Source organism: Nipponia nippon, unplaced genomic scaffold (assembly GCF_047370975.1).
Source record: "Nipponia nippon isolate SJK-2023a ecotype South Korea unplaced genomic scaffold, ASM4737097v1 scaffold_3, whole genome shotgun sequence".
Taxonomy (NCBI): domain Eukaryota; kingdom Metazoa; phylum Chordata; class Aves; order Pelecaniformes; family Threskiornithidae; genus Nipponia; species Nipponia nippon.
In genome coordinates this window covers 89,722,683-89,737,653 of record NW_028262347.1, presented here as the reverse complement: position 1 = coordinate 89,737,653, position 14,971 = coordinate 89,722,683, and the positions used below count along the sequence as shown (strand labels likewise).

Below are 14,971 nucleotides of genomic sequence, written 5' to 3'. Positions count from 1 at the left end.
AGTGGAAGCTTGGGCCAGATGATCTTCTGTGGTCCCTTCCTACCTACTTTATTCCTAGGACACCATGGGACAACTCCTGCTACAGAGGTGTTAAAGGAAACCACCAGCAAGTGCAGAAGCCTTTTGGCAGGACTCTGCTAGAAATTAGGTGTTTCAATAAATATTTGGTCCTGCCTCAGGTCTTCTCTGTGACAAGAGCTGCACATCCCCCCTGGCTCAAAGGAAGAGAAAGAAAGAGATTCCCATTTACAGCTATTTTCAAACTTCACATTTGTCATGGGAAAGACACCACCAAGGCTGCAAAGGCTCTAAGCTCCAAACCTCCTCTTCCACCTGCCTTCCCCCAACACCCAAAATGCCATCACTTTGCTCCTGCCCATTTTCAGGCAACAGTAACTTCCAGAGGTTTAATCCTTCCCCCCAACCTCAGTGATAGTCCAGGGCAGGAAGACAGTCCCATGCTTTGGCGACCCTCAGGCAGCCAGCTCTGTGGCGGCAACCAGGCAGCAAGCGTGGCCACTGAGGGAAGAGCCAGAAGCCAGGCTGTGCAGAGAGGCTTTGGCGATCCCTACCTCTGGGATGCGGACGCTGTAGGGCTGGTTGTGGAACCGCGGGGCATTGTCATTCACGTCTCCGACTTGGATGTTGACCGTCCCTTTGATCACCTGTGGACACAAAGATAACGACAGGGAGTGGGTGTCAGCTTTATGCATAGATTTAAAAACTAAAGCAAGCTTGTGGCTGCTTTTTCTGACTTGGGCTTTTGGCAAGTGATGGCCAGGGGTGGTCCCACTCCCCAGACCCCCCCAGCATGATGCAGAAGGTCTCCTGGCAACCCACGCTCATCCTCCCTGCTCCCCTCTGCCCGTGCCACAGACCATGAAATGAGAAGTCACACTTACCCCTTGGCTGTCACTGACAGAAAATTCAACCGTGAATTCTGACTTAGTCTGAAAGGGAAGCAGAAGAAAAACATATAATTAAAGATACTGTAGTGTTTATCTGCAGATGGCAGGCTTGGGACTTTTAGCCAATATTATTACATGCAAAATGCTTTCAGGACCTTCAAGAAGAGAAGGGGCGCTTAAGTGCAATTACCTATGTTGAGTATAAAATGCTGAGAAACATTACTGCCAGCAGGGCTCCAGTGTATTTCACAGCCACGGAGAGCCACTCTGCCCTGGGTCAGGAGGATGTGGGGACTAAGGAACAGATTTCCCAGCTAGCAGCCAAGCACTTTAAACAGATAACTAGGCCAAAGGAGATGAGAGGAGCCTTCTGTTTAACCTTCTGCGATCTGCCAGCAAGCCCCAGCTCTCTTTGCACACCCACCCGGTCCCCAACCCCACAGGCTGCCTGCTTGTAGCAGCAAGAGGGAATAAGTGCAAGGCAGAGAAAAGGCAGTTTTCCACCTATAGCGTACTGTGACCTGGCACCATCCCCGGCTGCAAGATAGAGGGACGATGAAAAAAGAGAAGAAAGTCCAAAGAAAAAACTGTGTAATTAGCTTTTGTTCAAGATGACACAGTCTCACCGAGAACATCTAAATCTTGCTGCTGCTTTCCCAACTTACCTGCCATGCAGCAGTTCTTGGGATATCACATAGCTGGGAACACTGGGATAAGCCCAGGGTCTGTAGTAAGAACTGGCTGAAATCCTGTAAGCCCACTCAAAAAAAATGCCTATGCAGTCCTCTCTGCCCCTTATTGCTTTAATTAAATTAACAGTTTGGTCTTAAATGGCAATATATTAAAGTCACTGGTGCTGGGGTGAGAGACAAGTGGGGAAGAAGGGATTATTTTGGTGTCAGGGCAGGGGGATATTGCTAGTGGAGGCAGACCTTCTCCTCTTCCTGATCTTTTTTTTCCACCAGTGATGGTTTCACTGTTTTACCAAGGAATCACACAAAGATAGACAGCAGGACTTGGACCACCACACCTATCTGGTACCTGGGCAACATACGGTGTTTTCGTTCCCCCAGTCCCAGCAATCCCTTCCCACCCCCCATGCCCCTACCCTGCCTGAGCTGCTTGAGTACAGCAACTTGACATTTCCAAAGCATCATGCTGGAAAGCAAGCTTGAAATGGCTCTGTGTGCTGCAGATTTGCTTGATTTATTCCTAATAAGATCGACTCAGGGACAGGCAGCAGCCACTGGTGCCCAGACCACGAGCTCTACTTGAACCAGGGTAGCAGCTCATCTTGGAGAAGGTTTTGGGAAACAGCTTACCAGAGCGTGCACCCTTCCTGCCCCCACATCTACCCCTTCCCAGGCCCCCCCCTCCCCCATCCAAACAGCTGGGAAATTCAACCTGAGAAAGTCTTTCCTAGCTCCTGCCTCGGGGCAATGCTTGCAGGCAGAAAGAAGAGCTGAAATACCAATGGAGAGGAGAGCCTCTGCTCCTTGGGACATCCCACCCTGCTGCATCGGTGCCTTGCACCCCCATTTCCCCCCTACTCATGGGTGCCACTGTGAGGAACAAAGTAGTAGGGAAGAAAGAAAAAACAGGAGAGAAGAAACAACCTGTTGAGCATTTAATTTTAAAAACTTGCTAAAATAATCAGAGAAAGCTGCCACATGCTAATTTCTGTCTCCACCCTTCATTTTAGCACATACTTTTTTTAGACTTAGGGTTTGTCTTTTTTTTGAAGCCTGTTTTCCTTTTAATCTTTGTGGGAGTGAAAAATCTTTTAAAAATTGTTTTGCCTCTATACGTCCGCTCCTTCCTTTTTTTCTCTGTTTTACTTTTTCCTGCATCATTTACCTTACTATGACTCCCTCTCCTTTTTCAAGTCTTTTTTTCTCCTCCATTGTACAAGAATTGATCTCTTGCTTTTCTTTCCCTACCGCTTCTCTTGTATTGCTTTCTCTCCCCTGACTTTTTGATCACATGCATCCAGGCCAGCGTTCTCTGTTCCCAGTGTGCTGTCCACACCGCCGCCCTAGCTTAACGGTTGGACTTGATGATCTTAAAGGTCTTTTCTAACCTAAACAATTCTATGATTCTATCTCTTCCCTCCCACACCATCCTGCTTCCTCCACCATAAATTGTCATTTATGCCTTTCCCTTATCCATACCAAGCTATGCAGCTGTCTGTCTTCACCCTCTTCCATGTATCACTGAGTTTGAGCCCCTGGGATCAGTTGATGGGTGCAAGCTCCTCTCCCAGCTCAGCCCGGCTACGCATGCAAGCTCTGCTCAGCTCCTTCCCTTCCCACTGTCCACCAAAAGCCACCTAAATCTATTGATCACCCTCCTTGGCTTAAAGCTGTTATCATAAGTATTGGGAAGCAGTAGGCATTTGAATAAGAGAAGATTTATGACTCATGCCAGCAGCTGTTGGCACGGGGAGGCAGAGGGGAGAGGGGTGAAGAAAAACGCTTTATTTTTCCAGAGCCTTGCTCTTAATGCTGTGAAATTGGGTTTGCCTTCACCCAGCCTGAGCAACATCCACTGCCCGGCTCCTCCACAACCCCACATCTGGCTGGCTCTGACCGGGACCACCAGTGCCTGAGGTGTGTTAATGGGTTTTATCTTCACAACGCAGCCACTGGCAAAAGTACTACTGAACAAAGGCAGCAGGAGCACAAGGAAACTAAGCACATTGCCCAAGTTGTATAGTATTTTCCCAGTCTTATCAAGCTCCTGTACTATCCCTTCCTCCTCGCTCCAGGAATACAGCAAGGGCTGTTGTAAAACAGGCACCTGAATGGGATACTCTGTCTTTACACACCAAAGCTACCATCAAAAATAGTGGTGTGAAACAGCTTCGAGGCAAGAATCTTGCCAAATTTAGCATCCAGAAGCCTGAATCCACAAGATGATGAAAAGTCACAATGAGATTGAATGAGCAGGGATACCTCACATCACACATTGTTTTAAATAGTAAAGGATTTAATTGGAATATAGGTTTAAAGAGGGACCCTGTACATTTCCCAGAATGTATGAGCATCCTGCTCTTCGGTAGATCATCTACATTTATTATTTTCTTTACTTTTGAACTCGCAGATATTATTCTGGGATCCAGGAACGCCAACAAGCCAGATTGAACCAGAGCACCCTGCTTATTCCTTCTGTCCCCACAGTGACAGGGGGGCTATGGACAGAGCCTGATGGGGACACATCAGATGCCTGGATTCCCGACTCCATGAGGGAAAAACACCCAGGCTGCATCTCAGCTGCCACAAATGGTGGAGAGCCACCATTTATCCCAGCAGGGACTTTTTCCCCCTCCCCTCAGCAGAGGATGCTCTCAAGCAGAAAGCAGCATCACCTCTCTGTCCAAGGGCTGCCTGAGCCAGACAACACCGGTGACACTCTCCACTGCAAAGAACCGGCTGGCCTCCTCCCCAACAACGCCGAAGACCAGCGGGTCATTGTCCAGGTCCCGGGCCAGCAGCTGAGTCACTGAGGAACCTGTGAGAGGCAGAGAGGAAAGAAATCATGAGCAAAACGGGACAGAGGGAAAGAAATCCTGAAAATATTCAGGTTTCTTGCCTTCCTCCCTTACATCATCCCCAAACTATTTTCCCATGGTGCTACAATGCCCCAAACATTTATACAGCAGCAAGGGAACTCAAGCTGTGCATGGTCCTATTGTTCTCTCAAGCACAGATAAATTGTACCACAGCTCCTCTCCTCCCTCACCCTTACCAAAAGAGACTCACATTAGCTCAGCAGAAGCATGGCCATCTCAGGCACTAGAGACAGTGGAGGAACCCATGCCTCTTCTGGGTAAGCACCTACCAGTCTCCGTCATGCTCTCCCCTGCCGAGGGGCACCACCAGCAGATACAACATCTCCAGGTTAAAAGCAAACATCCCAAGGCCAAGAGCACAGATGTGGTGCCCACAGGGCCTGGAGCCAGACACAGACCTGGGGTTTGTTTTAAACACCGCAGCTGCAGCAAGTGCTGGTCTCTTTGACATAGGTGGAGCCCACACACCCAAGAGAGCAAGCGAGATGCTGGGAAAAATCCATCACTACCTTCTGCCAAATCATATTTGAAACCATCTTCTGCAGCATCCTGAATACCTCAGCCAACAGAGGCCTTGCTCAGCCGTCCCTCACAGGGGTGCAGTTGCAAATGTCTCTTCCTGACTGCACCCGAGAGGTAACCTGGACCCTCTGAAGTTGCTGCATGGGAGCTCTGTGTCTTGTTTGCAATCTTCACACTGCTCCCAGAGTGGGATGACTTCTATTGCTCTGAGAGCAAGGGACAGTCACCACCCTTGGAGCCTCATTTCAGCCCCATAGGAACCTCCTTGGATCATTTTGGGCCTCTCCATAATACCTCTGAGCACATTCAAAGTCTAGTGTGGCAGGTCGACCATGGCTGGCTGCCTGTCACCCACCCAGCTGCTCTCAGTCCCCTCCTCAGCAGGAGGGGGGAGAAAATAGGAGGAAGAAAGCTGGTGGGTGTAGATAAGGACGGGAGATCCCCTTGGCCACTGGGCCCCAAGGATAGCAGCAGGGGAGGGACAACCTCTGCGTGAGCCATCTTTGGCAGTACGAGAACACCCTATGACCCCAAATCATCTGGACAAGGAGAATGGACACCAAAATTTCATCCATCTGGGAAGAGGAGGGAAGTTCCAGCAGACCGGAGGGCAAATGTGGCAGCACAGCTCGGCGAGCAGAGCAACCCGGGCAATTACCGACTGGTTGGCCTGACATCAATCACAGCAGAAATAATAGAAAAAGCTGATATGAGATTCCATTAATAAAGAATTAAATGATAGGAACATAATTAATGCCAGTCAACACAATTTTATGGAAAATAGACCTTGTCAAACCAACCTGATTTTATTCTTTGATGAGATTACGATTTTGGCAGATAAAGATAACTGTGAAAAAATAATAGACTTTTGTAAGGCATTTGACTTAGCACTGCGTGACTTCGACTAAAAATTTAGCACTGTACAACATCAATGAAGCACACTCAAGTGAGGACCCAGCTTCCTGGCAGGTCCCAAGGCCACTGACTGCAGTCAGGGGGACATCCTAACATGACATAAAATTGCTGTTGGTACAAACTCAGGTGACACCATGGCACATAACAGGAGGACCAAGCAGCCAGGTGAAGTGCTTTGTAATCTGGGCTTGTTTGGTAAAAATCTGTTTTCACAACCCCATTCCAAATGCCCTCAAAAAAGGCTGGTAGACCACAGCTGCAGAGGAGAGCATCCCAAAAACAGCCATTCTGGCAGGCTTGGGGGTCCAAGCAGGCAAGGAGCTCTTTCCATGCCCTGGCTGGCAGATCCATGGTGCAATTTGGGCACTTGGAGGAGCGACTTTAAGGGTAAATAGCCAGTTCTACCAAGAGTGCAATTCTGCAAGCTGCTTGGCTGGCCGCATCGTCTTCAGGACTGGATGCAAGAGGATGCTACAAATATTCAAGAGCTAGCAAAAATACTTTAAACTTAACAAGGGCTTTAAAAGCTTGAACTGCTTCATTTATGATAAAGAGCGAGATGACTCAGGCCATCTCAAGCACATCCATGAAGAGGACAAAATGTAAAACTTAATATGACTATTCCAGAGCAAGAAAGCACAGCAAGACTCAGTGCCCAAACCTAGACAAATTTCTGTCAGAAGAAGGAATATCAGTTGTTTTAAAAAGAGCCACTACAATTAACCAATGGGGGGAAAAACGGTCCTTCCACCAACACAGGTGCAAGTGAGTGACAGGTCACAATCAAAGACATTTTAGACAAAGACCTGAAAACAAGAGTCCTTAACCAAACCACTGTGATTAGCCAGTTCATCTGCAACGTTCCTGTCTCTTCAGTGGAGCCAACACTAGAGATACTAAGTGACCCTACACTTTCTCAAACCTCAGAGCCTTAATATGAAACAAGCTACTAGTTTGGTTTTATTTTGGAGGACATCTGAAGCCATCCTTAGCAAAGGTTTCTTTGCCCCAGGAAACAAGCAAGACTGTGACCGTCCCCGTGGCAGTGAAAGACAGTAACTAGGACAAGATAAATCCAGGGTCACATCTCTCTATTCTGTCAAATTTAATGGGAGAAACAGACTTTCCCCCTTTACATCTCATTCAAAAACCCTAGATCAACAGGGTATCTGCAGTTCCCTGGGGAACTGAAAATACTTCAAACTCCAAAAGGTCTTGGTCGCATCTCAGTGGAAGGGAAACGATCTTAAAAATCCTGCTGAATAGGAAAACCATGTCCCACCCTGTTCTAATCATAGTGGCATTCATGGTTTGTGTGCTGCAAACCCACTTGCACAAAAAAAAAAAAAACAAACCCAAACCAGTCAGCAAATGAACATTTAACTCTTTTCTGCCTCTCTGTGTTACAGCTACCTCCCACTTGGTAATTTGGGCTTGTTTGGTAAAAATCTGGGGAATTTAATTCCTAAATTCAGGATAACCTGGAGAACAAAGCAAGGCATTTCTGCGCCAAGTGCATCATCCCACCCGCATTTCTCACTCCTGCCAGTCTGCAGACGTGCAAAGTTGGATCCTTGAGAAAAAGGATGCTGGGCTTGACTGCTCTCTGGTCCAGGCAGATCAAAACCAAGGACAGATTTAGCGGGTAAAAAGAGGAAAGGGAACGTTCAGTGCCTACACCCTCCTCAACTTTTCTTTCTTTTTATTTGTTAGAAACAAGAAACTTCATTAGGACATAAATAGGGCAGCTCAGAACATTAAAGTGTAAGCTGCATGTTGTCTTCCTGTATCACAGGAAAATACCATCTTAAACCCTCACAAGTGAGGCACCGAAAATTAAGAGCTATTTTACCAATTCCCTTACCTGTCCAACAGCCAGTAATCACCATCCTAACTTAAGAGCACCTCCCAATTCATTATAGAACAAAAAACCCATGCATAAAACACAGATCAAAATAACAAATTAAACAGAAGATAATGAGAAACAGCTCCCTGAAATAAGAAATGAGACTTCACAATCACTTTGTCATTTGTTATTCTGATTTTTGCAAGCTTTACCCTGGGATAATGCTAAGTCTGGGTGCGTGGTGTAAGCCAGGCGTGCAGGATGCAGCAAGAGAGGACCACAGCGGAGCACCCTAGGCTCCTTCACCACTTTCACCACCACAACAAAAGTTTCTGCAAGCTACCTTCCACCAATTCTTTTAGCACCAATTTATTTAATCCTCCTTTCCCGCCCCCATATCTTTTCCTCCCCCCCCCTCAATTTACTGCACCAAGGGAGGACGAGCAGGCTAGCTGGATAGCACAAGGCAAACACACACAGCTGGAGCCTCTGGGCCACAGTCACTGTTCAACAGACCACAAGAAATCCCATTTTCCAGGGTTATCATAGGGAAGGTGCTGTTGTCCCACCCATAGGTGAAGCCAGACCAAGGCAAACACCTGACCCAGTGATACTCAGCTCCACAGCTGGCCTCCACACTCTCTTTCATGGAAGCAACATGGGAATTGCCAAAGGATTGCAAAAGCAGCACTATCACCTTCACATAAGGGTGCCTGTATTGCTGGGAAATCATCCAAAAGAAGAGGGTCCCACTCACGCAGGGTGTGCAGAGCCCAGGGAGCTCCACATCTGTCGGAAACCCCTCTCAGGGCACTTGCAAAGAAAAATAACACACCGCGGCTCTCCCTAGGCCATGCTGAGGATGCTGTTTGAGCTGCCACAAGCCCAAGTGCCGACCTGGCTCCGGCAAGGGCTGAGGAAACAGGGACAAATTACCCTTCTGCAGTGCAAAGTTATAGACTCCATTTGTTTCCCCTCAGGAATCAGACAGGGCAGTTAAGTGTCTTGATTCCACCAGATAATCACAATTTATCTTGTCTCCTTTTGCCTCCTTTCTCTTAATCATGGCTACTTCTCCCTCTTTCTCACACATACACAGATTTTCTTCTTTCTCCAAGTCTTGAACTTTGATTGACCTCGGGAGCTTTTTTTTTTTGGTGGTGGTGGTGTTGCCTCTTGTTGTGTTCCTGCTAGGATTTTACTAATTTTTTTTAGGTTTGGCTGCTCTATGGGGCATACTTCCCCCCCTCCCTGGAACTGCTGTCTCAGCATCTTGCTTTCAGCTGTAAACCTGTATATTCTTCTTGCCCTTCCATTTTACCGAGGAGAAAATCAGGCAAAGGGGCTGGGCCCTCCCAATTCCTCTCAACTGGTTTTGCTTTCAAGAGTGAGATGAAAAAGGAGAAAAAACAAACTCTCCAGGAAAATCCCAGAGCTCTTGAAGGGTTTTGGAAGTGCTAGGCCCCAGGGCCATGGAAAGAGCTGGAGGATAAAGAAGCTGCCAGAGCAAGATGGTGACATGGTCTGCACAGGGATGGGTTTGGGTGGGATGGAAGGCACTGGGATCCACTGGAAGGGGCAGGTTTCTAATCAGTTGCTTAATAAGATGCTCTCGTAAGAGGTCTGATCCATACGCAACTGGAGTTAAATCTCTCTGCTGACTGCACTGGCTTTTGGGCTCAAGACTTCAAGCTTCAGCTACACTTTAATATTAAAAGCATTTTAATCCCTGCTTTTAAAAGCCAGAGCCTGTTTCTCCTTGGCTCATTGTTTCTCACCCCTCCCGAGCTTTGGATCGTATCCGTGGGCACAGTCACCACACAGCTTCTTGGCTCCCCGTCTTCTGCCACCGCCACTGAGAGAGGTCTGGAGCCTGCCAGCACCATGGGCACTCAGCTTACAGGCAAAGGGTTTTGCAGAATAAAAAGCCAGACATTTCTAAGCAGCAGTGGCAAATGGATCAGAAGCACTGGGCACGCTGGGGAGGGAAGCAGCAGGGAAACAGTCCTTACGCCAAGAGCAGCGCCTATGGTCCTAAACCAAGGTTGCTAGCTGGCACAGACAGCCCTCAGTGGCTACTCAACTTCTCAAACCCAGCACAAGTTTATTTACATAAAAGTCATTTTAGCATCCACACCCTGCAGCAAGGACTCCCCTTACGTGAAGGCCACCGCCACGCTTTTGCTCCAAAGTAGCTGCCACCAGATTTCCTTGGCTCCACCTCCTTCCTTCATTGGAAGGGAGACAGGACAATTACATCCCGTTCACTTCTCCCACAATCACTTCTGATGTTAGCTGCTAGCCAGAAGCCTTGCCTTCCTGCCCCAGTCGCCCCAGCACAGGCATCTCCAATTAGCCCAGTTCATCACAGCAGGCTGGCCTCTGATGTGCTTGGTGTCAGGATTTGATGGATCTGATCTTGAAATTCAAACCCTGTTCTTCTCATTTTTTCACCCGCTCCCTTTTCTTTGCCTGTAATTCATTTTCTCCTTCACCTTTCAGAAAAAAATAAACGAAGAAAAAAAGCCCTTCTGTGATGTTTTCCGAAAGATTTTTTAAAAGAAAAGATGAAATGTCAATATTTCTGTGCTGCTGAGCAATCCTACGATATGCCACCTCTGAGCAATGTGAGGGAGAGACAGGACAGTGACTCCCTAGCAAGGGAAATAAAGTAAAAATCTAGTTTCAAGCAGGAGGCTACAGCAAGTGGGAGCTGCTCCCGTGTTTGGGATGAGGCTTCCTTGCTTTCCCAGAGAGGATGAGCCCCAAGCTGGGGACAGAATGTGCACAGGAGACCCCACCTGATGCGAAGAGGGGGATGCAAGTGTGGGCACAGTGCAGGGGGCTAGGAGAGCAACCAAAGCGCACTTGGACTCAGGAAATCTCTTGCAGGCACCAGGATCTCTCCATCTTCATTTCTGCCTTCCTCCCAGTTTGTCCCAGCCTCCTGGAGCAGTTTCCCTGTCCATGCCGTGGATGGTGATAGATTATGCAGAAGACGTGGGGTCCCAGAGCCTAACCACCACACACTCCAGACTGCTACTACAGGGAAAACCTTGCTCCTTGCAGCTGGAACATGCCTTGGGTGAACAACAATATTAGCAAAACTCATGCCATCCAAGCTCCCTGAGATTAACCTCTGGCCAACATCATTCAGATATGCTCAGGGATACCTAAAAGCACCACCACAGGTACAAGGGCAACCTACTAATCCATCCCCAAGCCTTTCTCCCAAAGCAGGCAGCTGCCAGCTCATTTCATAAACAAACTCAACAGATACTCTCTGGCCTCCTTCTCAGAAAGGGCTCAACCACTTGAGCCAAGACTTTCCAGAACGACTCAGCAAAGAAAGTTTCCACTCCTACAATTCAAGTGGAGCTCAACATTACACACTTCTCTTTCCAGGTGCGAATGGGAAGCATCAGCTTACCTGACTGCCAAGGCTGCCTCCACTCTGATTGCTGTGCTGCGGAATGAGTGAATAAGGGCAGGGAGATGCCAGCACCTTTTAAAAAGGGTCTCATAATAAATAGAGAAGAAAAGAGCAGTTTCTGCCATCAGAAAATCAGTAGGTCTTTGCCAGTTATGGGGGAAAAAAAACCCAGGATAAGCTGGTCCAGGAACCACATGCACTACTGCCATTACCCATCACATACGGGAGAGAAAGGAGCCAAACACAGAGGTGACAGAGAAGAGGGAAAACAAATCTGTGCAGTCAAAACCATTTCTAAGGGAGTTTATCAAGCTGGGAAGCGAAAGGCACAGCAGAGTTTTTCCTAGTTCCTCAGATGCTCAAAGACAGAGCAGGAGACAGAGCCTGTAATTTCTCTGCTGTATTTAGTTATTTTAAGTGGGGAGTCAGTGTCAAGACAGAATTCATAAGCAGACCTGACAGCCAGCGGTAAACCTCAGAAAGAGGCATTGCTTGCCTTTGTTCGTCCCAGCTCTCGTAGAGATGTTTAAAAGGGTGTTTAAAGCTGTTTAAAATGAAGAGCACAGCAGCGGGTAAAGAAGAGCCAAGCATTCACACCAAGTGCAGCCATAACAGAGGGCTTTGTTGGTTTACTATTTACCAAGCACTTCAGTTAACTTTACAAGAGAAATGAGAGGGGGAAAAAAAAATACAAAAACCAATAGCATATTGAACTTTCTTGACATTATCATTAAAGTAAACAGAATACCTGAGGCTCTCCTAGTAGATGCTGTGCACGCAGTCACTGGGCTGCTGGCATGCACGCGGGCAGAGAAGTGGCATCCTTCCAATTAAAGTCAACACCTATATCATCACAGTTAAGACAGAGCAATTTCGCTCCATCAACCTTCAAACAGGTCTTACAGCAACACAGATATCAAGCAAGCTCTCCGAAACCAGTTTAAAATACAGGTCTTCACGCTGGTGCTGTGTCTGTGCAGTGGATGGAGGTCACAGCCTTTGCTCTCTCACTGGCATCTCCTTGGCTTGGAGACAGCAGTTTATTAACCAAAACTCTCCAACCAGGCTGCCATATTGCTACTGAAATCACCAATATGCCTTAGTATCACAGTGGCACCTCCAGATCTGTCCTCCGGTTCACTACAAAACCCACAGCCCATTCCTGGGTCAAGGGAGAACGTGGATAGTTTGCAAAAACTGAAAGGACTTTTGTTTCCTTTTGTTTGGGAAGGAATAGGCTGTATCAGCATGAAAAAGGGAAGTAAATACACTTGCATAAAAAAAACCCACAAAAGTAAAATAAGAAAAGAAACACTTGTAAAAGAAGGAGTCTGGGACTGTTAAGATATTCCCGGTGCGAAAAGGGTTCCCACACTTAAAAAACCCTCTTAAAAATAATTTCCTCTCCACACTGCCTGGGAGCCTCATAATTACCAACAATGATCACAGACCCGTTCATTTCATCCTAAAATTAATACATCCTGTTCAGAATGATATCGCATTAATTTATCACAAGATTTATGAAACTTATTCTTTTTTCTAATGAGATTTATGCAAATTCCTCTCCATCCATTGTTTGCGCCATAAAAAAAAAGTTCCCTCACAGAAGCTGCTCTGTCAAAAAGTCTCATTCACTTTTATTGATATCTGTCCTTCCCTCTTCATCCTCACAACAGGAAGGGGAAGGAGAGGAGCTAATTCCAGCCGGGGTGCGATCCTGTTCCCAAGCAGAGCCCAGAGCACAGGTGAGAAGAGCAGCCCCATCACAAGGATGAGGTCTGCAGGTGAGCCAACCATTCAAGGCACTTAGTTTTACATTAATTTTAAAGGAAATTAACTGGTGGTTCACTCACACCTTTGTCTGAAAAGGGTCAGAGAACAAGAGGAGCAGTGGGGAATTGTGAAATTAAACTATTTAGACTTTCCAGAGTGGAAAGTCTGTGCTTGGTAAACTTACAGAATAAATAAAAAAGAGGGAGCAGGAGGGAATAAACACAAAGAGAAGCATAAGCGCTGAGCATCATGGGGTTATAAAGGGGAAAATCACACGAGATTAACTTTGTATTTTACAGCAGAGCTGTAAATTGAAGACAGGAATGCACAAGATGTCCTGTCAGCCCAGGAAAGTGCTCAGTATAGTGCCTTACAAAGCCTGAGGTTTCCTGAAGATCAGGGCAATTCTCAGGAGCATAGGCAAGGCGGTACAAAGCAGGCAAGACCATTTCCAATTCAAACATGGCAGGGATATTGCTTTCATTTCCAAGCACTGCCAGTTGGAAATCAGAGATCTTCATCAATACCCACACAGCTTAGCCTAGGAGGCTGAGGAAGGGGATTCTTGAAAAACCCTAAATATTAGATGCAGCTTTGCTCCATGGAGCTGCCCTCGTGTGACTAACAGCTATTCATGAGATACGTGTATAGGGATGGGAGAAGGCAGGATGAACTGAAAAAGCAAAGGAAAACGTAAATCTGAGGTTAGCAGAAACTTCCCAGCAGTGAAATCTACTGAGGTGTTAAATAATGGCAAAAAGCCCCAACATCGCCTGGGGGCTTTTAAAACTGTCCTGGAAAACATGTTATAAAAACGATCCTGGAATAGCCCCAGAAGCACTGACTAGATGAGATCCAAACCCCAATTTTAGCAGCTCCAGGGAGTGGGGAAGAGGGTACTCCCCATCTGTGAAGGCAAACCCATTCCCTCTACCTGGCCATGCTGCCAAATATCTCTATGAGCACTGCTCCACACCGCCTTGTGCCTGTCTCTGAAACATCCCGAACACTCTGTACACCGCCCCTCCACTCACTCCTCAAGGAAAACCTAGCTAATACAGTCTTGATTAACATTTCTAACACAAAGTTTAAACCCTAAATCCATAGAATATCCTTTTCTAATTAATTTTTGAAATAAGAAACAGTCCAGAAAGAATAAGGAATATTTCCTTTGTTCCTTCCTGCCTTCTCCCGACCTCCCCACCTCCCTCCAAAAAGAAAAGAGTTTGGTTTTTATCTAATTAGCAACTCATAGGTCAAAGGAAACTCTGTCACAGGTACCAGCATGGAGGGAAACACCACAAAGTTTTCCTCTGCATGAATATCACAGCTCAGCAACAGGCAGAAAAACAGGATCATCAGTGATGATGAGGCCTTCACCTTCACCCTGGTTTCCCCTCAGCACCTGGGCACTGGGCAACCTCCAAGATGGAGTTAGAGACCACCAGAGAAGACTCAAGACACCTGGTCACTGGTAAGATATTTAACCCCCTTCCCCAAGGCAACTTTCTGAGGTACCAACACCTACCTTAATGGCCAGCTTTTAGAAGACCACACCTTGAAAAACGGACATGCATGTAGGTGGGACACCCAGTTAATTCACCAACCCACCCACCAGAGGCTGCATGAGCACTTTCACAGCAGGCACTCCCAGCAATGACCACGACCATCCTTCTCCCCAACAACTCAGGAGCCTCCCTGGCAAGTTACAGCCCAATACAAGAGAAGGATTTGCACCACAAAACCCACAACATTTCTACAAGTTTCATCAAAATAACAGCTGAACTAAGCTCAGTGTCTCTCCTTAGGGTCACAACCCTTTTTCTTTAAAAGACATGGTTGCCAGCTGTCCCATCAACATGAACTAAGCCAATTAGCACAGGCAGGGAACAGGACATCCCACCTCTTTTGCGACAGTTAAGAGTCCTCACAGACATAGTGAGGAGACCTTCCTCCCAGGAGTTTTACTGATTATGTGCAGAGATAGGGTTTTGGGAAAATTC

The 14,971-nt window shown here is 47.0% G+C and overlaps 1 protein-coding gene across 1 annotated transcript in view; it reads right to left on the bottom strand.

Moving 5' to 3' along the window:
- CDH23 (cadherin related 23) overlaps window positions 1-14,971 on the bottom strand; it is a 216,835-nt gene that overhangs the window by 160,737 nt on the left and 41,127 nt on the right. The window contains exons 4-6 of the mRNA XM_087764332.1: window positions 4,276-4,418; window positions 903-950; window positions 573-665 (exon numbers count right to left, since the gene is read on the bottom strand). Coding sequence (XP_087620458.1) covers window positions 573-665; window positions 903-950; window positions 4,276-4,418 — 284 coding nt within the window. The remainder of the gene's footprint in view (window positions 1-572; window positions 666-902; window positions 951-4,275; window positions 4,419-14,971) is intronic.